The sequence below is a fragment of the Gouania willdenowi genome, chromosome 19, assembly GCF_900634775.1.
Source record: "Gouania willdenowi chromosome 19, fGouWil2.1, whole genome shotgun sequence".
Classification (NCBI taxonomy): domain Eukaryota; kingdom Metazoa; phylum Chordata; class Actinopteri; order Blenniiformes; family Gobiesocidae; genus Gouania; species Gouania willdenowi.
This window is the reverse complement of record NC_041062.1, coordinates 17,036,537-17,059,667: the sequence shown is the minus strand read 5'-3', so window position 1 is coordinate 17,059,667 and position 23,131 is coordinate 17,036,537. Positions and strand designations below refer to the sequence as shown.

General features: G+C 37.9%; 1 protein-coding gene across 1 annotated transcript in view; it reads right to left on the bottom strand.

Moving 5' to 3' along the window:
* The window catches only part of spata20 (spermatogenesis associated 20), a 50,852-nt gene that overhangs the window by 22,846 nt on the left and 4,875 nt on the right, over positions 1-23,131 (bottom strand). Inside the window, exons 6-12 of the mRNA XM_028475745.1 lie at positions 22,456-22,530; positions 21,045-21,257; positions 20,073-20,265; positions 18,850-19,018; positions 10,171-10,379; positions 2,324-2,523; positions 722-802 (exon numbers count right to left, since the gene is read on the bottom strand). Of these exons, the coding sequence (XP_028331546.1) occupies positions 722-802; positions 2,324-2,523; positions 10,171-10,379; positions 18,850-19,018; positions 20,073-20,265; positions 21,045-21,257; positions 22,456-22,530 (1,140 nt within the window). The remainder of the gene's footprint in view (positions 1-721; positions 803-2,323; positions 2,524-10,170; positions 10,380-18,849; positions 19,019-20,072; positions 20,266-21,044; positions 21,258-22,455; positions 22,531-23,131) is intronic.

Sequence of the window (23,131 nt, the reverse complement as noted above, 5' to 3'; positions counted from 1 at the left end):
AGCCGCTTAAATATCCATGTGTTTTACTGTAATGTGCAGTTTTTTTTGTAACAGGAGAGTGTGGATAGCAAAAGAAAATCGCTAGTGATCAGCTGTTGTGTGGAGTCAGCATCTAGAGACACGCCTACTCATAAATATGCATAAATAGGCCCCAAAACAGCCCGTTTTTAGAACTGCTCAGAAAGTCACTTTTCAGAGGGTTAAAACTATGGAAAACAGGCGAGTTTGGGAAAATAAACCTCAAATACTATGTTGTTGGGGTTCTTAGAACAAATGGAGATGGGTAAAAAATAGCATAATACTGGACCTTTAACTGTTAAGGTTTAGCACTAGCAACAATATCCATAAAGATTCATATATATCTAGCTTGAAGCTAATCATCCTGCATTATGTAAACAAGGAGGCCCACAAGGTTTTTCGAGGTCCAGGAAAGACTCCGACATGGAGCAGCATTGGACAACAATGTGACGAGGAAAGGAGTTTAATCTGACCTTTAGACAAACACACTTCATCTCGCCGAGATGCAATCACACTTCCACTTCGGCCTCATTTGGCATTTGTTTGCTCGTTACAAAGGTTACTTAAAAGGTTCCCTGAACCGCAGAAAATCAACTCCTATTTGGGCTGATTTCTGCTCTCTGCAGCTACTTTAGACACACGTTGACATCTGAAATCTGACAGTTTTGCTTGAATAACTTATGACGGGATGTCTAATACTTGCCTTGAAGGGGATGAAGATGGAGTTGGCGGCCGTGAGGAGACTGTTGGTGTCTGGAGCGTCTCTCTGACCACAGATCACAACCTAAAATAAATGTGGAATAGGCAGAGGAGACGCTGAATGAGTGAAGAGGATGACAGGTAAGTGGGTGCCTGGGTGGGGTGGAAGTGACCCTGGGCCATTCTTTTTGTACTAACAAGGGTTTGAGGGGCACCTCTTCTCACCTCAGAGCTCGTTAGCCGTCACTCTTGTGACTCTGACACCCAAACAGGTCACTGACTACAGACGGAGCTGACAATCCTTCTAGTATCACTCACCAGATTCCCTTTTTTCTTCCTTTTCTTCTTTGTATCTTTCAAGTTAAAATAGCATATCCATGCATTCTGCTGCCGTGTGCAATGATGCTTTGACTTCGATATCTCAAAATAGATTACGTCAGTGAAGCTGTGCACATTAGACGCATGAATGCTGCTAAAAAAAACAAAAAAAATGGAATTGTGTAGTGTTTGAGAGGAAAAGGGGATTAAGTAAGTACATCACCACAGGGCCAATAGGGAACCAGTGTCCTAAAACGATCCACTGGTGTGACAATTTAAAGAAGGAAAATGGAACACTTTCCAGATAGCGGAGTGGAGCTACTTGTATCCCTGAACATTTCTGTCCCCCTAATGTCTCACCAAAGCTTATTCAAAAACCTCACACGTTTAAACGTCAAACAACTGGGCCACCTGTGAGTGCTTTAGAATGGGAGGAGCTCACGGCACAACAGTTCTGCTTGTTGAGAATAACATTCATGATTTTATATCCAAAAGTATCCAATGACACCAGAAAAACAGTCACTAGATGGGTCTAAAAACTTGCTGAATATTAGTATCAAAGTTAGCCACATTGATTAGATGTAGAGCTGGGTGTATGATTGAGTGTTAAGTGTTTAGATGAACAAACACACACATAGTAACTCAAATAAACCATAACTCTCTTGCATGTATCATATATCATGTTGTGTAGCCCCTCCCTCTAACTTGAGTTCTCCACATCGATCTGGGTCTGTGTCTGGCGAATCCTTTCGGAATCAGGGAGGGACATGAACAGAATGCTTGAAGCTGATTGGGCGAAGATCCTGTCCACCATGATTTGTTTTAGCCAATCACATGGTAACAAATGATGTCATCATTGGCATGCGCCGCAGAGACGCTGCTACAACTACAACAAAGCTCTGCTGGTGAAAACTTTCTTTTGGGATAATGGCTGTCAGCCATGTTTTTTGAAATATTTCGTCGTGTTGAGTCTGAAACGTTTTAAAATCGAAAATTGGAATTTCCAACTTGGAATTGGTGAGTTCCCTGGAACGCGGCATTTGAACCTTGCTTTCAAAGGTCTAAACGAGTTTAAGCTAACTGTTAACATAAGGCTCTCATTTTTTGGTTGGTATAAAGTATCTTTTTTGTTTTTTGTCGCTCTGACGCTTCAACGTTACAGCAAATAAAAATATGGCCATCTTAAATGCATTGTGCTATATTCTGACTTCAAGGTGGATTATACTAATGGGATTATGAATGGTAAAAAAAATTAGTATTTGCACTGTTGTGCTATTATTGGACTCACCTGTTTGAGTGTGTAGTGCTGGCTCATCAGAGCCCGCACCATTTCAGGCAAAGCGATGGGCACCTTGGTCAGTCGCTCAGAGAACGCTGCCAGCAGCTGCTCCGACTTGTGGAGCCACTCCTTTCTCCCAGTATAATGTGACAAACGCAGGAGATTGGTTGCCGACACTGAGTTAGCGCTGGGCTCTGCGCCATCCTGATCTGGAAAACACAGATTTGCAGATTTTGGACTCAGTATTTTGGATTCAACGGAAACTAGATAAGAGATTTTGAACAGAGGATGCATGGCCTTTAAATACAAGCTATAGACGTGGAAATTAAAGTCAGATATCTGAAATTAGCAATGCTGCTAACTCCACGAATCCATTAACACAAAGTCACAGAAACCTTGTTGTACGATGCATATTTGAAGCCCTGTAGCAAGGAGCTTTTAGAATAAATACACCAACAAATACAGACAGTCTGGAGGAGTGTGAGGGTTGGCTTCCTTCCCATATATTATAACTGCTCTTAAATGAGGTCACATACATATATAGAACCATAACTGGAAGAACTCATATGCCACAAGATTCTCGGGAATATTTTTCAAAACAAACGAAACTGATTTTGATCTTGTTGCTTATAAACAAACCCATGCGATGGAGTCTGGTAGGTCTCTGAGATAGAGTGGGAGAGTGGAACAGTAATCTGTCTTATGGTGACAGGCGACGCTGATGGGACAGGCGTCCGCACTGCAGCGGATACAGCGTCACTAATGGGCTTTAACCCAGCATGATGGTGCCGTCAATCTTTTTCAGATGAGAAAAATGTCTGATAAGCGCGCTCTTACGTGCAGGTGGAACTCTGTCCCTGTGTCACTCACTGTACACTCAGCCTTCAGCTTTGATATGTCAAAGGTCTGGAACAAAATCTATCTAGTGTATATACGTGCTTCATCCTCAGCTCCTCAGGCCCTTTGTACTTTCTCACTCTCATGTCAAACAATCCCACTGTTAACAGTTATTTATTATTCCTACCCATCTCTATTCAACCCCGTAACTCTAGTTTCAGGGTTTCTTTTTGCCTGTGTGCAATGCATCCTCTGCTTACATAATTGTAATAACCGTCCATGCATTTAAGCTCCAAGGCGTGTGGACAGTCTGGACTCCGCTGTGGGCGGAGATTCAAACATACCGTGGCCTGGAAGGGCCTGGTGATGAAAGCACCGCCCTGCACCATACTCGCCGCTTACCAGGGCCGTGTACATGGTTACCTCGCCGAGGTAGCTTGTTCGGCTAATATTTCAGTAATTTTATATATATTTATTTCTTTTGTAATGTGAATACTGTTGGATTTGGGATTCGATATAAATAAAGATAAAAGTGATACATTTGTTTGGTTACTTTAATGAATGGATACAGACACATATACCCTGCTTAAAAGTATGACATAGCCACAAAGTGAGGAAATGAAAAAAAGATGGACAAAAAATTGTGATAATCATTTATCTCATAATAATCATTGATTATTCAAATTGTGAGGTCCCTTAAATGGCATACCCCTAAAAGTAAGGCAGCAACAAAGATTAAAAAAACTACTTTAGCTTTACATCACTAATTTGGGTCCCAGGGTGAGATCAGTTGAGAAACACTGGTTTAAAATACACTACGTGGACCAAAATATTCAAACTAATGACGGTTTTACTAATGGGCTTTCTATATGAGTGTTTCTGACTAAGCTAAGTCTACAGTCTCCATTCCTGTTAATCCCAAAGGTGCTCCATAGTGTTGAGGTCAGTGTTCTACGTGGACCAGTCAAGTTCTTCCACTCCAAACTCATCAGATCCTGTCTTTATAGTCCTGGTGCCAAATATCTTGGATAAGCTGAAGTATTAAGATCTCATATGTCAAACTCAAGGGCCGGGGGACAAATCCGGTACTTTAGACCTTAGGTTCCTAAAGTGGGGTACGGGTACTCCCAGGGGTACGCAAATTGTCATGGGTACATGAATAGAAATGATAAAAACATTAATTAATGTACCCAAGTTTTGTACTTTTCATGACGTATAAATCATCCATAAAGTATGCAGGCGCCAACAATATTTATTTATTTTTTTTTTATTTATTCAGTTTATTTCCGACATGGTTACATTCACTTTTTTTTTTTTTTGTACATGCCGAAAAAGGAGACGAGAGAAGCAGTTTGCTTATCCAATCAATAAGTGACATATCAGTCCCTGCAGGATTTCATCAGATTTCATTAATTTTGAGAGAATTTTTTATGTAATTTGTGGAAATTATGTTTAATAATTTGACAAAAATTTTACTTCTTTGAACAATTGCAAATTTAAAATGACTGCAGTCATGGGTAAAAAGCATGGGAAAATCACGATTCTTCAAATATTGTGGAACATACATTGAATTTGTGTATTTAGATATCTGAGATATCCTAGCTGATTTATCTACAACTGGATTATTTGGTAATCTGGACAAGAATTTATGTTTTTTTCTGTCTTTTTAACTTTCTCCTGCAGGCCATGGTTAAAAGGGCTACGTTGTATATGATATTACGTTATTATGTTTTTAAGTGTGCAGGAATAAGGGGTATATGGCTTCAAGTTAAATGTCTGAAGGGGTACGGGACTGTGAAAAGTTCGGGAACCACTGATTTAGACCATCCAATTAGGCCCGCAGGAAAAAGTAGAAAAAAACAGAAAAAACATGAATTATTGTGTAAATTACCAAATAAATCAGTGGTAGATCTTCCAGCCCTTCTAAATACACAATTTCAATGAAACTGCAATATTTCATTGATTGCAATTTTCCCATGCATGACTTCAGTCATTTTACATCTCAAATTGTTCAAACAATTTCACATAGATAACACCAAAATCTTGCAGAGACTGATATTTGTCACTTATTGCCTGTCTATTGTGGGCGCCTACATTTTTTTATGTATCATGTATACATCAAAGTGCAAATTTGGAGGAAATATTGTTAAAATTTTTAGCTTAAAAAAAATAATCCTCTTTTCGGCTCGTACTGTGTTAGCCAAAGTGAAGCAGACTGGAGGACGAATAAAAATATAAGTGAGAGTGAAATAAATGGTAGCTGTCAAAGAGAAGAGCAAAGAAAAAAAAAAAAAAATCAAGAAGCAACTCAGTCTATTCTGAATTCTTCGGCACGCCACTTCAAAGCTAAGTGTCTGTATAAATGTCAGTTATATTCTGACCTGTCGGCAGCCGTCAGTGAAGGAAATGGACTGGCAGCTGAAGCCAGCCTGGAGCGCACATCAACTTCAGACCTGCTTCAATTTATATTTCACCGATTCTCAGGATAAATCAACCTCCATTATTGAAGGATCTCTAAAACTAAGCTACAATCAATCAATCTCAATCAATCTTTATTTGTATAGCGCCAAATCATAACCAATGGTATCTCAAGACACTTTACAAAATGACCTATAAACCGTAGAACACTTGTTAGGTCACATTATAAGATGTACTGATCTTGTGTACAACTCTATGCATCAGTGATAACCAACAAATGGACATTTTAGCAGGTTAATGCATCCTTCAAAAATGGATGAAATCATTTATGAAACTGTTTATTTTCCATTTTTTAGCTAAAAAAACCCCCACAAATCTTAGTCACGGTTTGTAAAATAAATAAATAAAAACATTTGACCTTGCCTGCCAGCGTTCAGGAGTTCAATGATTTAAAGCTGAGAGCACAGGACACCTCTAGAGGCCTAACTTAGTTCCTTCTCTGATGCTTTGAACTGACAGGGGACCACCAGGGAGTTCAAAGTCAGAACATCAGAGCTGATTAATGTCACCAAAAAGATTACAAGACAAAATCTTGAAAGGATTTTTTTCTTAATAATAATATTCTAATCTAAACCCTGGTGGGAAGTCAAAACTTAAACCACGTGAGAGGAATAAAGGGATGGAATGAGGATGAAATAAAACAAGAAGGATTTTATATCATAAATAATTCTAGTCCTTCAGAAGAAGAAAGGAGACCCAATGAAAAATACAGTTGGAGGTTCTAGTATTTAAGGTCACCACTAATCAGATCATCAGTTAGTCTTGGAGGCCATTCCATTATTATCAAAATAAATGCTAATAAATAGTAGGCCTAATACAAAACCATCTGATGATTTGGTAGCCATCCACAAGCTTCTGGTTGAATCTTTGACCACTCCTCTTGACAAAGTCGGTGCAGTTCAGCTACATTTGTTGGCTTTCTGACATGGACTTGTTTCCTCAGCATTGTCCACATGTTCTCAATGAGGTTTAAGTCAGTCAGGACTTTGGGAAGGCCATTCTAAAACTTTAATTCTAGCTTGATTTAGCCATTCTTTTACCACTTTTGATGTGTGTTTGGGGTCATTGTCTTGTTGGAACACCCAACTGCGCCCAAGACCCAACCTTTGGGCTGATGATTTTAGGTTACCCTGAAGAATTTGAATGTAATCCTCCTCCTTCATCAGAAAACAGCCCCAGAGCATAATATCACCACCACCATGCTTGACGGTAGGTGTTCTTGGGGTTAAAGGCCTAACCTTTTCTCCTCCAAACATATTGCTAGGCAATGTGGCTAAACAGCTCAATTTTTGTTTAATCTGACCACAGAACTTTCCTCCAGAACGTTTTATCTTTGTCCAAGTGATCAGCAGCAAACTTCAGTCGAGCCTTATGGTGCCGTTTCTGGAGCAATGTTCCAGCAGCTTCTAATTTTTTGCAGATCAGCATTTTGGTGGTTCTAGGTTTACCCTTGGCCCTTCTGACCAATTTTCTCTCAGCAGCAGGTGATAGCTTGCATTTTCTTCCTGGTCGTGGCAGTGACACAACAGTGCCATGTATTTTATACTTACAAACAATTGTTTGCACAGTTGCTCTTGGGACCTGGAGCTGCTTTGAAATGACTCCAAGTGACTTCCCTGACTTGTTCAAGTCAACAGTTTGCTTTATCAGATCCGTGCCGAGCTCCTTTGACTTTCCTATTGTAGCGTTTGTGGGCGGGTCTAATGATTGTATCAAATGAGCCCTATTTAAATGGGCTCAGAGAAGCCAATAGCTGTAGTCATTCATAATCACTCACAAGAAGTTAAGAGGCCATGCTATGAAGCTAATTTCATTGACACAACTTTCTAAATCACCATAATTGTTAAGTCATGCTGCTGTATGTAGATTTTTGACCCAACAGATTTGGCCACATTTTCAGTTGACCCATAATAAATTCATAAAAAATTCATGAATGTTTTTTTCTGACAAAGAAGTATGTGTTCCAATCACTCTATCACAGAAAAATAAGAGTTGTAGAAATTATTGGAAACTCAAGACGGCCATGACATTATGTTCTTTACAAGTGTACGCAAACTTTTGACCACAATTGTAAATTACAAAAAATTTAAAATAGCCAACATTTTGGCTGCTTTCCACAAGATAAAGCAGTCACTGCATCAAAAGGCCTTGTATATATTGTATAACATACAAACCCAATATTTATACAGTAAAAATTATGAAAATGTCATAATTTACTAGAATACAATACTTAAAAAAACATGTACAAAGCCTCTTTTCAAAATCATATCCACAAATATGCAAAAAAAAATCATTAAGAGAAAAAGTAATTATAACTTGCGATGAATAGAGATGTTCGAAATACCCAAAAATCTAAATGACGACATCAAATTATAAAGATCACTTAATATGTTCAAAAAGAATGTGAAATGGTATTATGTTGAAGAAGTGTAACTGTATTGTGGTTTCAAATGTTTAATGTATTTTTTTTTTTTTTATGGAGGGGGGCCAGGGTTGGGGTCAATTACATTTTTCAGTTACAATTCAATTACGACCTGCATTGTTTTCAATTACAATGAAATTACAATGATTTTCTATCGTCAGAAAGTCAATTACAATGACGTTGTCAATTACTGAAGTTGAATTACAATTAATCACAATTACTGAGCTTGAAATAAATAACCTAATAAAAAAAATAAGCATCTTTAATGATAACAGGTCCTAAATTAGCTGTAAAATACATTAAAAACAAATATCTATCATCTAATCTATTAATTACCTTGTTAGGCTTCCTAATCAATGAAAATATAGGTTTTAATATTTTTAGTTTGGGCGTTTGAGCCTTTTTTGTGTCATTATACCCCTACATTTATATTTTTTATAAATGGTAAAATGTGAAAAAGCTTGATATGAAACATGTAGTTAATTATCAAAAATATGACATAGAACTGTAACGTGGTTCAAGAGTTTTACGTTAAATCATAATTAACTATTTTATAGAATTTTCATGGCAATAACAAATACAGTCAATTATCTGAACTCAATTACAATTTCATTACGATTACTACAGCAACATATTTTTAAAATTACAATTATAATGATGCCATATTTATATGTGTTACTTGTTTCTGCTCCTTTTTGTTCATCTTTTCTTCTTTTTTCAATGTGAAGGAGAAAAAAATGAGAATGAAACAAACAAACAATATATATTTGTATATATGTATATTTTGTAAAGATCTATTGGTCTCCATGTGCTTTTCTGGGCCAACACTGTGTGACTGTGACTTCAAACCCTGGCCAATCCTTCCTTCCTTCCCTTAGTCTGAGCCGCAGAGATCTCCTGCCTGAGCACCTCATCCCTCACCTGTCCGTCATCTCTAAAGCTCTTCCTGGAAACACAACCTGCAGCATTCGTCTGCAGTTCATCTCCCTTGGCTGAATGGATGTTCCAACACGCCAGCAACAACAAAAAACTGAGTTATAAATCACAAGCGATGCTCGAGCGCCTTTACAAAAAAAAAGTTTCAGCATGGAAAAAAATGCAAATACCAATAAGTTCTCAACAGATTGAAACTAAATTTGCTGTAGAGTTCTTGGCTCTTGAGTGCCACCTGTTGGCCTTTGTCGAGGTTTATGTGACATGCATACTTTAGACATCTTCTGATTAACTTCTGATGAATTTTGCTCTCTTACACCAAAATGGTCTGGAAATGTAAAGTGAATCTTCAAAGCTACAGGTGTCTTGGTGAAAATGCAATGATTTAAGATCTTTATTGGTTAAAGCAGGGGTTCTCAACCTTGGGGTTAGAACCCCATTTGGGGTCGCGAGACACTAGGAGGGTGTCGCCAGATGCCTTCAGGACACTAAAGAATTTTTTTTTTTGACAATTTTGAGAGCATTTTTGCGTATTTTTACCCTTTTTCTGCAACTACACCAAACTTGCCATATTTTAACCACTTTTCAACCAATTTTCATCACTTTTTCTGGACATATTTTTGCTCCTTTTTGCTACATTATTCCCATTTCTGCAACTTCACCATCACATTTCAATGCCTTTTCGGCACATTGTTTTCTACTTTCCAGCCAGTTTTCAGCCACTTATAAACTGTTTCCAACACTTTTCCCACTTAATGTTGCATATTTTGACCATTATTGTCACTTTTAACCTCTTTTCACCATTATTAATACTTCCTTTTTTTTGCTAATTAACCACATTTACGATTTGTCATGCCCATTTTTTTGCCAGTTCAAAAATAACTGTTCCTACTCATTGTTCTAATATTGACAATTTGAACCCACTTTACCACTTTTTCTGTCAGTTTTAGGCCACCATAATTTGCAACTTTTAATCAATTTCTGTGGTTTTCAAAATCCCATTTCACCACCTTTTCCACCATTTTTTTTGTCACTGGATATTATCATTTTGCTGACTTTATGGATGGCCCCCAAAAATCTCTCCCCTTTATTCCCCCTTATAGATGGCCCTGTCTTTACATGACTATTCTTCAATGTTCATGTCTGTGTTAGAGTACCTCTCCCCACCCTCTCCCGTCCTCCTCACCCTCTTTGAGTTGCAGCAGCACAGTGCTGTCACTGGGATCACTGCAGAAGTATCCTCCCCCCTGATTGTCCCAGAAAAGTGTGTCCTGCCTGAGCTGCAGTTCCTCGGCCCACTGCAACCACTCGGCCTGAAGCGTGGCCTCGTACAAGTCCAGCAAGCCGCACAGGATGAAGGCGTAGTCGTCCAAGAAGCCGGAGATCGGCGGTGATCTAATGAATAGAGGAAGACAAGGGAAGTTAAAAAATTACACATAATAATTCAATGCTATAAAGGCAAACAGAGTTGTTATTTATTACAACACACCAGGGGTGTCAAACTCATTGTAGTTCAGGGGCCAAATATGGAGCAGTTTATCTTAAACAGGCAGGAAAATTAGTAATTTAATCATTATTGCGCTCTAGTTAGCACTTCTACTTATAAACAAATGATAAAATATCAAATAATATCAAAGCAATACGTGACAGATTTCAGTCCCTGAAGGATCTTCACTTTCAATTTATTTGATTTTGTGAACAATTTGTATGTAATTTGGAGAATTTTTTTGGAATAATTTGCAGAAAATTGCAGAATTTGGAATTTTATTATTAAATATGACTAAATAGTGCATTAAAAAATATTAAAATAAACAACAAACATAAATGACACAATGTAATGTAATGTTATTAAATTTTAATATTTGTATATTGGATGGACTGCTCTAATGCGTCTCGGTTTATGGATCCTGTGTGATGTGAAATATTTAAATGATCGGTTTAAACAATGTCTGTAGCCCCGCCCCTTCCTTCTCTGAGATGGTTGTATTCCAAATTGCATACTAACATACTACTCATACTCAGTTTGATGTCAAAATGAGTATGTAGTGTGTTCACATTAGATTGTATGAAAAGATCGAGTACGCAAGAACCTTTTCAAAATAAAAGCATCTCTTCTTGTCCTCCATTAGTTTTTAATCCTTTTTTAAATAAGGCCCTTGTTTTGAAGTTAACCAGAGGTTTAGTAAGTAGCACAATGGAGGGTCTCCAAAAAACCTCCAAAATGGTGGAATTAAATGTGTTTCTGCAAGTTTTATTTATTATTTATTAAGATTTATTTATCAAATGAGCACATGTTGATATTCTACTAGGTCACTTTCTCACTTAAAATGTTTTCAAAACTTTCAAAGGTGGAGAATCAACGTAGATATTAAGCCTCAGTGAGATGACCTGAAATGATAAAAAACTAAATACATCTGAAATAAATCTATTTAAACTAAAATGCAGTATATATGTATATATATACTGTATATATATATGAGCTCAAATAAGGGTCGCCAGAAATTCTTGATATCAAAATGGGAAACCACTGCACTAAATACTATTTCTTTCCACTTATTTACAAAATGAAATTCTTTAAAATGTGTGTTATCACTAATTTATTCCATCATTATGCTCTATGGTTGTTTTTAAATAGTTTTCTAGGCAAAATGTTGTATTTGGACAAAGGGGGTACTTGGGATTAAGAAACAAGAGAATGGGGTACTTGAGCCAAAACATTTTGAGAACCACAAACTTACACTGACATACTGTAAAAGTTTTGTCTGCAACTAGGAAAGCTTAATTCCATTAAGCGTTGACAACGTTTTGTTATTTTTCGGACAGATGCAGAAGGAAGAAGCAGCTGATCACTAAATACAGATCATTTGGAATGTGTGTGATTTGTTACATCTTTACTCAACATGTGATGAAACAGTAAGATGTACTTTATTGTATGTCAGGCAGACTGTTCATAAAAAGTAACTAATAAAGCTCAGAATCTCCCTCCTTGTCTTCTCACAGTGACACTCTCCCAGAGTGAGTGCTCAGAGACAGGAGTGACGTGGTAGCAGATAACGCTGTGCTGTGAGGAGGGACCATGGCTGGAGGTCAAGAGGCTAAAAACAGATGAAATGCAAAGCTTTCTACATCACAGTAAAGAGATAATTCCTTATCTTACCCTTAACTGTCCACTAAGTATCGCACTTACAAACTATCCTGGAAATGATCGTTATGATTTCAAAACCAAAGGCTAATGAACGGCACTGTACACATGTATGGATGTACACACGTTTAAATGCAATGGCTAGTGATTACTGATCAACGATAAACGATATCTAAAGCAGATGTTCTCAACCTTGGGGTCAGGATCCCATTTGGGGTCGCGAAACAATGGGAGGGGTCGCCAGCTGCCAGATTTTTACCACTTGAGCCCATTTTTTGCAAATTTTTACCGTTTTCTGCAACTACACCAAACTTGTCACATTTAATCCATTTTTATCACTTTTTCTTGCTCCTTTTAAGACATTTTTGTGACATTACTCCCATTTCTGCCTCTTCTCTATCACATTTAAATGCCTTTTCTGCACATTTTTTTTCTACTTTCAAGACATTTTCAGCGCTTATAAACCCTTTCCAGCACTTTTTCCCACCTTACGCTTCACATGTTGACCCATTATTGTCACTTGTAACCTCTTTTCACCATATTCTCATGCTTTATATTTACCAATTTAACCCACATTCGCGATTTGTCATGCCTATTATTTGCCCAGTTTAAACTAATTGTTGCTACTTTTTAATATTACATTAACCCAATTTCCCCCTCCCCCATTTCTGCCAACTTTAAGGCCAATATTGACAACGTTGAAACCATTTTAACCAATTTCTGTGGTTTTTAAAATCCCATTTTTCCACCATTTTTGGGTCACTTTTAAACCCATTTTATTTCTGATTAAAACAAGTATTTACATCTTTGAGACGATTATATACTATGGCACAAATTACAATAAACTTCCTTTATAACAGTGGATATTATGGCAGATAAATAAATAAAATGTGGTTATTACAGATTCATAGAACAATTGACCATCATTTTGCTGATTTTATGGATGGCCCCCAACAAACTCTCCATTTTATTCCAGCTTATAGATGACAACATTGATTACAAAAAGAGATAAATGTTGACTTTTAAATATAGAGAAAGGATCAGGCCATCAAAAGGTCAAGCAGTATCAGTAAAATGTAAAGAAACTTGATTTAGGATAGGGTATGAGGGTTGGCTTTCTGTAAACCAATGATAATCCTTAAAACAGCTATAAACTTATATTTTGTGTATTTATTAGGTTTTTATCAGCTAATTGCAGTAACCCTTTTGACCTCTCTTATATTTTAAAGTTGTGTTTTATATTAACAAGTTTGGATGAACTACGCGGAACGTCTCTGTGCCGAATAGCACGTGCCATGTTCCAGGGAAGAATTTCCAGTGAAATGGACTCGGTTCACCAAGTTAAAAAAATGGGCTCCATGGCGCCCCCGTGGCACATACGGCGTAATGGGACCCATTCACATATTGGTATCTGTCAATGATTCGGTACCACCAACTGTCGTAATATTTGACTCACAATTAAATAAGAAAAAGAAAAAGTTGGGTGAGCCCCTAATTGAATTGTGCGAGGCATAATCGTAATCTACATTGAATTACCTTGGAAACGATATATCACACGACTATGTTCCCATAAATTTGGAATTATCGGAAATGGGGGGGTGGGTCCCCGGGCCTCATTAAAAAACAAAGAGATCTGAGCGTCTCATCATCTTCATTCATAGAGTATTTATACCAAACTGCATTCTGATCTTACGAGAATTAACGGAGGGTGGTCATTTGAAAAATGGGGCCCCTGGGTCCCCCCTGACGCCCCATGACACGCCCCCATTTATTATAATAGTAGATGCCAATGATTCGGTTACCACCAACTGTCCTAATATTTGACTCGCAAATGAATTAACAAATCGACTTTCATTTTTTTTTTTTTGGGCCCCAAATCGAAAATTGTTCTCTGAGCGTCGATGCGTACACATCCATAGATTATAGCTACCAAATTTAAGCCTGATCCGTTCTCGAATAACAGAGGAGTAGTGATTTTAACAAGTGTGAAGAAAGAAGAAAGAAGAAGAAAAGAAGAAGAAGAGAAGAAGAAGAGAGAGAAGAAGAGAGAAGCAGAAAGAAGACAGAAGAAGAAAAGAAGAAGAAAGAAGAGAAAGAAGAAGAAGAAGAAGAAGAGAGAAGAAGAAGAAGAAAAGACAGAGAAAGAAGAAGAAAGAAGAAGAAGAAAGAAGAAGAAGAAGAAGAAGAAGAAGAAGAAGAAGAAGAAGAAGAAGAAGAGAAGAAGAAAAGAAAGAAGAAGAAGAAGAAAGACGAAGAAGAAGAAGAAGAAGAAGAAGAAGAAGAAGAAGAAGAAGAAGAGAAGAAGAAGAAGAAGAGAAGAAGAAGAAAGAAGAAGAAGAAGAAGAAGAAGAAGAAGAAGAAGAAGAAGAAGAAGAGAAGAAGAAAGAAAGAAGAAGAAGAAGAAGAAGAAGAGAAAGAAGACGAAGAAGAAGAAGAAGAAGAAGAAGCCCAACAACATCCACATTGAACAAGCATTTAGCAACTTTTTTATCTTATTTATTTATAGCTAAAACACACTTTACACATAAAACACTACTCAGGTATTTTTGCCAATGTTGCTAACTAGCATTCCCAAACCCTCTCCCCCTTGTCGTCTGTCTGAAGTGACTTCCACTTCCAGTGATGACAGCCTGAGACCAGACACACACAGCAGCACAAAAATATGTTGACATTTGTTTCATTACTGCATTTAGCTTTACACAGTTAAAAAGGCATTTCCCAGAAAACTCAGATTCAATATCTCATCAACTATTCCCAATCAATGGCGTCATAATGGTTCCCCAATGCGCTGACAGCTTCACATTAGGTAGAGGAGGTAGAATACTATTAAGGCGATGTTTGTAGGTCATGTAAACACATCAGGTGTTAATATTTGTACGCCTGCAGTGACCTTTATATTTGAGAATAAATAATAGTTAGCTCCTGTTACAGAGTGAGCTCATCAGCCTGTGTGTTTACCAACAAAATAACATCTCACAATAAAGGTGAGATGAAATTAGATTAGAAGACATTCAAGGGAATTCCTCATTTGAGTTATTATTGTTATGCGGTTACACTTGTTTATTTTCTTGTCACAATTGATAGCTTAGAATGAATCCTCTCAGTGAGTCTTTATTTAATGTAGGATTTCTCTATGTGCACTAAAGTTACACCTCCTGTTTTATCGTACCTTCATATATTACTGAAAACCACATTTTTCTGCTTGAAATAGTGTTTTTGATTGATTCGTGAATGTCAATTTGGCATAATTTGTTGTAAAAAATGTAAGCGTGACGGCCCAGCAATGGCGCCGGATCAGGAAATGCTCATATGTTGTGACGTCACATGGGAACTATATATATATATATATACGAGCTTGTGGTCACGTGACTGCTGTAAAGTAAAACATTCTCCAGGTCACATGACCTGGCCTAAGATGGTCCGTCTCCTCCAAACTTACATAGTCGGTATTTCAAGAGGGAAGCCCCGCTCGGCGCACTCATACTGTCAAGTGCTGTATATAATATTATCCTGAGGAATCATTAAAAATAACTCATATGGGTCAATTCTTTAGGTCAAAAAGTCCACGGTGTGGCTTTAAATGTTCTTTGATTTTTTTCTCTTTTTGAGAAATGTGTTTATGTGCACTAAAGTTACACCTCCTGTTTTATCGTACCTTCATATATTACTGAAAACCACATTTTTCTGCTTGAAATAGTGTTTTTGATTGATTCGTGAATGTGAATTTGGCATATTTTGTTGTAAAAAAATGTATGCGTGACGGCCCTCTATGGGTTGAAACCTCGCTATTAAAATCTAATTTTGCTAATGGTGGTTTGTGACGTTTTGGTGCCTTCTTAAGTCACTGTTAGCCACACCCTTCCGATGAAAACTTGCACATATCGACTACAATCTGTGGTTGGATTAAGAGAACTGTGAATAGAGAGCTATAGTTAATATTGAGTAGGTAGTTAGCATAGCATAGCATAGCATAGCATAGCATAGCATAGCATAGCATAGCATAGCATAGCATAGCATAGCATAGCATAGATCAGTGATTCCCGACCATTTTTGGATCGTGACCCTATTTGCATATCAGAATTGTCTAGAGATTGGTTTTAATCATGTTTGTTATAGTGTGTTAGAAATACAGAGTAGCCAGCCATAAAAAATAAATAGATAATTATATAATAGGTCAAAATAAACTTGTTTTTTTTCATTATTACAGTATTCATTCATTTTTCAAATGAAAACACCACACACAATTTCAAACAACTGTAGTCTATACTTTCACTTCCTCAAATATAAATCTAGTTAAAAATACAGTATAAAAACCACTGAGCTAGTGCGTCTCACTATGGTGCTACTCATAACAACAAACAAAAACTAATTGGGGAAAAAAAATGTTTTTGGGTTCGCCAGAACTTTGTGATATAAAAATGGGGTCGTGACCAGAAAAAAAAGGTTGGGAATCACTAGTTTAGTTACTTGTGCTGAAATAAACAATATCTACAGTCAATGCATAATTGATAAATGGTATTAGGTGACAGAATCTATTTGAGTGGAGTTTGCATGTTCTCTTTGTACAGTTTTAGTCAGGATTTGAATACATTATTCACACGTGTTGGTCCTGTGATGGAATAGCATCCTCTGCAGGGGGTGCACTGTAAACTCTAAAGGTGCGTTCACACCGAACGCGACTGAAGCGACTCGATTACATTCAAATCATTGTAAATGACGCAACCTCAAGTTATCTCCTCTAAAGCGACGTGACGTGTAATTTGAGCGACGAGGTTGAGCGCGACCTCGGGTGCTCAAAGTTGAAAAATCGGAACTTTTTAAGCGACTTAAAGCGACAAATCCCTCGTCCTTCACTGCCTGTAGAGCGGAGGCTGCAGCCCCTTCCTGCTTCCTCCTGCTTCAGTGCAGACGGCTGCTGCGGAGGCTGCACAACTTCCTCAATTTATCGGGGCAAAATTAAAGTGGTCAACTTCTTGAAAAGCACAGTAACTACTGATCATAACACATTCTGAGTGAACTCACCCTTTAATATCTCTGTAAGTTGATAATTTAAACCGTAAAAGCGGAGCAAGAAGGAAATTATGTGATCAAACCTCTCTCTCTTTCTCTCTACTCTGTCACCGGCTCAACCCACACACACACACACACACACACACACACACACACATTGTTCCCTGGTGATCGTGTCACTGGAGCGATGGAGTGATGGAGTGACCAAAAAGCACCACTATGTGCAAGCGACACATCAGGGGCGATGGAGGCTACTGCAGCGCTGCGGTCGCGTTCGGTGTGAACGCACCGTCAGTGGTACAGAAAAGGAATTATACCAGAGGACTCAGCGACAGGTAGATTTAACCTAAATAAGAGAACAGCGTAGCAGCAGCACTGACCCACTACAGACACGTACTGTATTGCGTACCCCCTCATGGGCCTCCCCTGCTCCCTCAGGGCAGAGCTTGGACTCCCATCATCCATTTCAACACCACAACCAATGAAAATCTATAATGTTATCGCCTCAATACTTCTTCCTGCCACTAACCCAGTTGGTCTCAGTGCTATATTCACACTAGCATATCATCTTACAGTCTGTAGAGTTATTTACATTTTATTACATATACATATATACATATGCTGACACTATCCTGAATGAGACAATTATGAATGAGACCAAACCTGTAGAACAAGGCCACAGCGCTCAGCTACAAGTGTGTGTATTCCTTTGTGTGTGTGTGTGGAACCTGTTTGTGTTTCATCATGTGTGTTGTGGCGCTGCTGGCATATGTTTCTGCTGATTCGAAGACATTCACTCTTTCACAGTAACTAGGACACGGAGCGAGGCAACAGAATGAGGACACCTGGAGAGGAGATGAAGAATCTACACCAGTGTCTGTTTAAAAGCCTTTACCTTAATTTCACTACAACTGTTTTGGTGCCTTAATTCTAGTCAACTCATGTAAAAAAAAATCTCAATCTCTCAACTTTAACACATTATAGTTGGGATCAATATTTTTATTAGCTACGTAATGTTTTCAATTAACCTTTAAATGGCCAGAAAAACTGTTGAACTGGTCATAATTCTCAGGCCTAATGTTCTGTTCAACCTCATTCATTCATTAGGACACAATAAAGCTGGAACTTTTTCTTGGCGGTTTATATCAGCATAATCGAACATTTATCTTTGTCACAGATTTACAGACGCTGAAACACACAGAAGTAAAAGTGTTTTTTTTTTTTTTTTTACTACCTACACCTTCTCTTTAACTCTTTATAAAGTTGCACACAGGGGGAAAGGGGTTTGGGGTACTGTAATTTAAAAAGTAGGAACAATTAGTTTAAACTGGCAAACAATGGGCATGACAAATGGTGAATGTGGTTAAATTGGCAAAAAATAAGCATGAAATATGGTGAAAAGGTGTTATAATGACAAATAATTAACATATGCAACATTAGGTTTAAAAAGTGGTGGAAAGGGTTTATAAGTAACAAAAATGTCTTCAAAGTTGAAAAAAGTGCAGAAATGGCATCAAAATTTGATGGAGAAGTGCGAGGAATGGGAGTAATGTAGCAAAAATACAATAAAAGGAGTACAAATATGGCAAGAGAAGTGATGAAAATTGGTTAAAATAAGGTAAGTTTGAAGATTCAGATTCAGATTCGTTAATCAATAAAGATAAACTACTTTTGCATCAAATGACCCCTCCTCCTTTTGATCCTTAAACTTACATTTGTTGCACCTCCATCTGGTCTCCGCGGTAACAGGATCGTAGGACGGTCTGCCGCTCCGTGTCCCACAGGTGCTCTTTCAGGAAATTGGCTGCGTGCACGGCTCTGTCTAGCAGCGCTTTGTCCCCCAGGACCGCTCCGACTCGGGCAAAGGCTGACAGCGTCAAGCCTGGTGGAGAAACACAGTGATGATGATGATGATGATGAAGTATGAAAAGACTGAAGCACAACTTAAAACATCAGAGCACACGAGCAGCTCTGCCACAGTCCTGATTCAGTTCAGTCCTTCTCTACAGTTTGCCTCCGCTTCCGTTTGATGTGGCCAATCAAAGCTTAGCTCAGCCTTCAAAGTCCTACAGGCTGAAGAAGGTGATTAATGGTGGGGTTCCTTCATTAGGAGGAAGAGGAGAGTCCCACGTCTAATTGGAAACTCCTCAGGATTGCAGAGCCTCATTACCTCACCGATTTACTTTGAATTGTAACTTTGTGTGCATGTGTGCTGTAGGAATTAGTAAGGCTGTAAAAAAAAAAAAGAGATTTAGCCATTTATCGCGATCACTGGCTGCGCGATTATCGTATCGATCCAAAAACTGTCCATATTGATTCTTTAAATCATGTTTTATTATGAAAAAACAATTTAATTGTGCCCGGTCACTAGGTGTCAGTGAACCACATCACACCTTGTTAAACTACCTCACTACTCAATGCATTTTAGCTGGAAGTTGATTGAACTTTATTTTCATAAAACATACTGGGTACTTTTATAGATTTATTTGGTACTCGTAAAGGTGACATTTTTAATTATTGATATTGCGATATATCACGATGTATAGTGTTTTTGTTTAGTATCGGGATATATCAAATCGTGAATTGTATTGTATCGTACCGTCAGTGTCATGGTAATGCACACCCGTAGTAATTAGTCGCATCATAGACAAACGATGTTGGGGCATGTCTAAATGTTCATAACATTAACAGGGAATGACAACCACTGTTCTTTTCTTCTTCTCTGGGTTATTGGCGTGTTGCAACCAACTTAAGTGCATATCGCCACCTACTGTACATGTTTTACTTCATAACTTTCTCTGTTAATTCCCTTTAGACAACAATTTCTTACAGTATGCTGTATTTATATCCACGTCTACCATGTGCTTTCCAACAGCTAATTGGTGTGTGGAAAAAACAAACAAACCACAAAGCAGTTAAACTCGTCCCTTCGTTACCGTTCCAGGAGGCCAACATTTTGCTGTCTAGATGTGGGCGGGGCCTGCGTGCCCTCACTTCTGCCATTCTTGCTCGGCAGGAGGCCAGGAGCTCCTCGACCTTCTCCACGCTGATGCCAAAGTGAGCAGCTGTTAACTCGACTGAGTAGCGCACGATCAGCACATTCTGGCCCTGCAGCTCCGCGTGGGGATCCTGGCAACACACAAGACAGGATGTGAAAGCACTCAACTCCGACCCACACCGTCTGCAACAGACTTCACTTCAAGACTTTAAAGTAGGGGTGTCGCAGGAGGTTTTAGGGTCAGAATGTGATAAAAAAAAAAATAAAGCCTCTCATTACTGTCAGTTCTGTTGGGTTAGCATTACTCGATACAGTATCATAAATAAAGTAAACTGACATCCAGCTCTTTGTGTTTTCATTAGCGGTGAGACTCGAATAAATTTGAGACTTTGTAATGAATTAATCTAAATTAATCGCATAACAATATTTGACAATGTGAAGCAACGTTTTTCCAATTTAAATGGATTTTGGTATATGACTGAATCACTGAACAAAATATATGAACTTAAACAACAATATTGTGTTCATTATTTCCATTATGCCATCATAAATGTCTGCGCTAGCTGCTACATGTTTAGCATTAAGGTGGTAACAGAGCCTAGAAGAGCTCCCGCAAACTCTTTCTTGCACAATTTTTACACAACTGGGCTTTTGCGGAAAAAAAAATGATTAACTGCGTTATTCTTTTTTTTTTCGAACTCAATCAAGGTATTGATACCCTGAAGCCGCACACCGAATTCGGTTATCCTATCTTAAACAGTTTCTGAGAAAAGCTGCCCCGTTTAACTCAAACAGACGGACGGACCTCAAACTTATATCCCCTTCCACACTTTGTGGCGGGGGATGATTATGTGATTAGTGAACATAAATGCTAATGTCACTCTCATGTTTTTCATTAGTTCATGAGCACCTGTTCTGGAGCCACGTTGCCCTGTTCCTTCACCCCGTAGTGGTGCATAAAGATGTCTGCCAGTGTGGCCACTCCAGTGGCTCCTTTCACCACGTCGGGCAAAAGCTCCCGAACTTCCGAGGCCGTCCACACACAGAACGCTCCCTCTCTCTTCTCTGTTCCCCCTGAGGCTGGGACAGAGTCTGCATCCTCCGCGCTGTAGAAGCCTCCAGACTGTTGGAGCAGATACACAATGAGCTTAGGAAAAGACAAGGAGAGCTGCTAGCTAAACACTACACAACAAATGATTAGAAGACCTTAAAACAAGAGGCGGTTAGTGAAAGAGTCATTAGGGGTTATTCACAATTACATGGTATTGATAATAAACTCTTATAATGTATTAAAATCTGTGATAGCAACAGGCAAATACAGAAAAAAATATGAAAAACTTCACTTAAAACTTGGCTTTTTACTCACCTAAACTAAGCCTTGAGATAAACCGCCTCAAAAGTTGCATATTTATATGATTTTAAACGTTCTTTCAAAGAGGTCTGTGCTAGTTAATATTAATTCAATAAAAATATTTTTTAAAAAAACATTAATGAAATACAAATACACCTTAAAAGTATTTTTCTGAACATTTTTATTTTTTGAAAAGCAAGGAATCCCTTCTCAGCCAGATGTGACGTAGACACAATAGGAGTGTTATTCAACCTTGGGGTCACCTGGAATGTCTAGTAATTGAAAGTTAATGATTTATTGTATTAATATTATTGATTTTCTCAAAATGAAAAGACAACACACAATCCTAAACAACTGTATTCTGTATTTTCACTTTCAAATCTAATATATATATAAAACGATAAATGAAATACAATACCTATTGTATATAATAATAATATAATATGATGTAAATCTGTATTTATTTCTAAATCACTTACCCTGACACTCTTATTTTTACTGTACTTGTGTGTACTATCATGTATATCATTTATCTTGTTTTGTACTATGTTTATATTGCACAATATTTCAGTTAATATTTATTTTCTTCTTCCTTTCTTGTATGCTGCTGGCCCCGAGAAACAATTTTCATTTTTATGGTAACATGAAAAAGACAATAAAAAAACCTTGGACCTACTCTGTTTGTAACACAGTTTAACAAACGCGATCAAAAACTAATTCTGGAAGGAAAAATAAAGTATACAAATGGGGTCACGATCCAAAAAATGGTTGGGAACCACTGCAATAGTGTTCTGTCAATGTGACGATAAATGAAAATTATTACACATTTCAAAGCCTCCTAATACATCAAACAAGAACGCAGAATTAACATCTATGTACCCATCAGGTGTATTCAAAGGCCTGAAACACAACCACCAGTTCCTGATTTATTCTAACGACAGCTTTAAAGACCAAGTCTTAGATGCTTTACCTTGTCGCTCAGGTCTCGGGAGACGTAGCACAGTATGTCCTTCGCTACATCTGCAAACAACTGCTCACCTGATACCTGGGAGAGAAAAACCGCAGAATATACTCCTGCAAGTCATCATTTAAAGAAAACGTAACCTTAAACATAGCGTGGTGTGATTAATGTGCAGACACAGTTTATTCAGAACGCTGAGGAAGCTTCAGTGCCCTCATTAGGTGGGAGCAAGGATGCAAAAAAAAAAAAAGGTGATCTGCATGTTTTTGTCCTAATTAGGGTTTGTTTAGAACTTTGTGTCCACATTTGGGATGAAAAGAGCCCAGCATCTAAGAATGAATTTAGGATGCATAATTATTCTGATATATTGTGTTTAGGTTTTTTTCTACAAACACAATCATAAAGAGAAGAAAAAAAAAACACCTAATTGTCCTAAAAACATGACCTGCAGGTATTGTTATTTTTATTTATCGTGCTATTGTTTTAATTCATTTGAAGTCTTTGATTAACTTGCTCACGTGTCAAACTCAAGGCCCGGGGGCTAAATCCGGCCCTTCAGAGCATCCAATTGGGCCCGCAGGAGAAAGTGAAAATGACAGAGAAAACATGCACATATACAACATGTGTAAATGACCAAATAATTCAGTTGAACTCCAAAATCCTGCAATTTTTCTCAAATTATTCC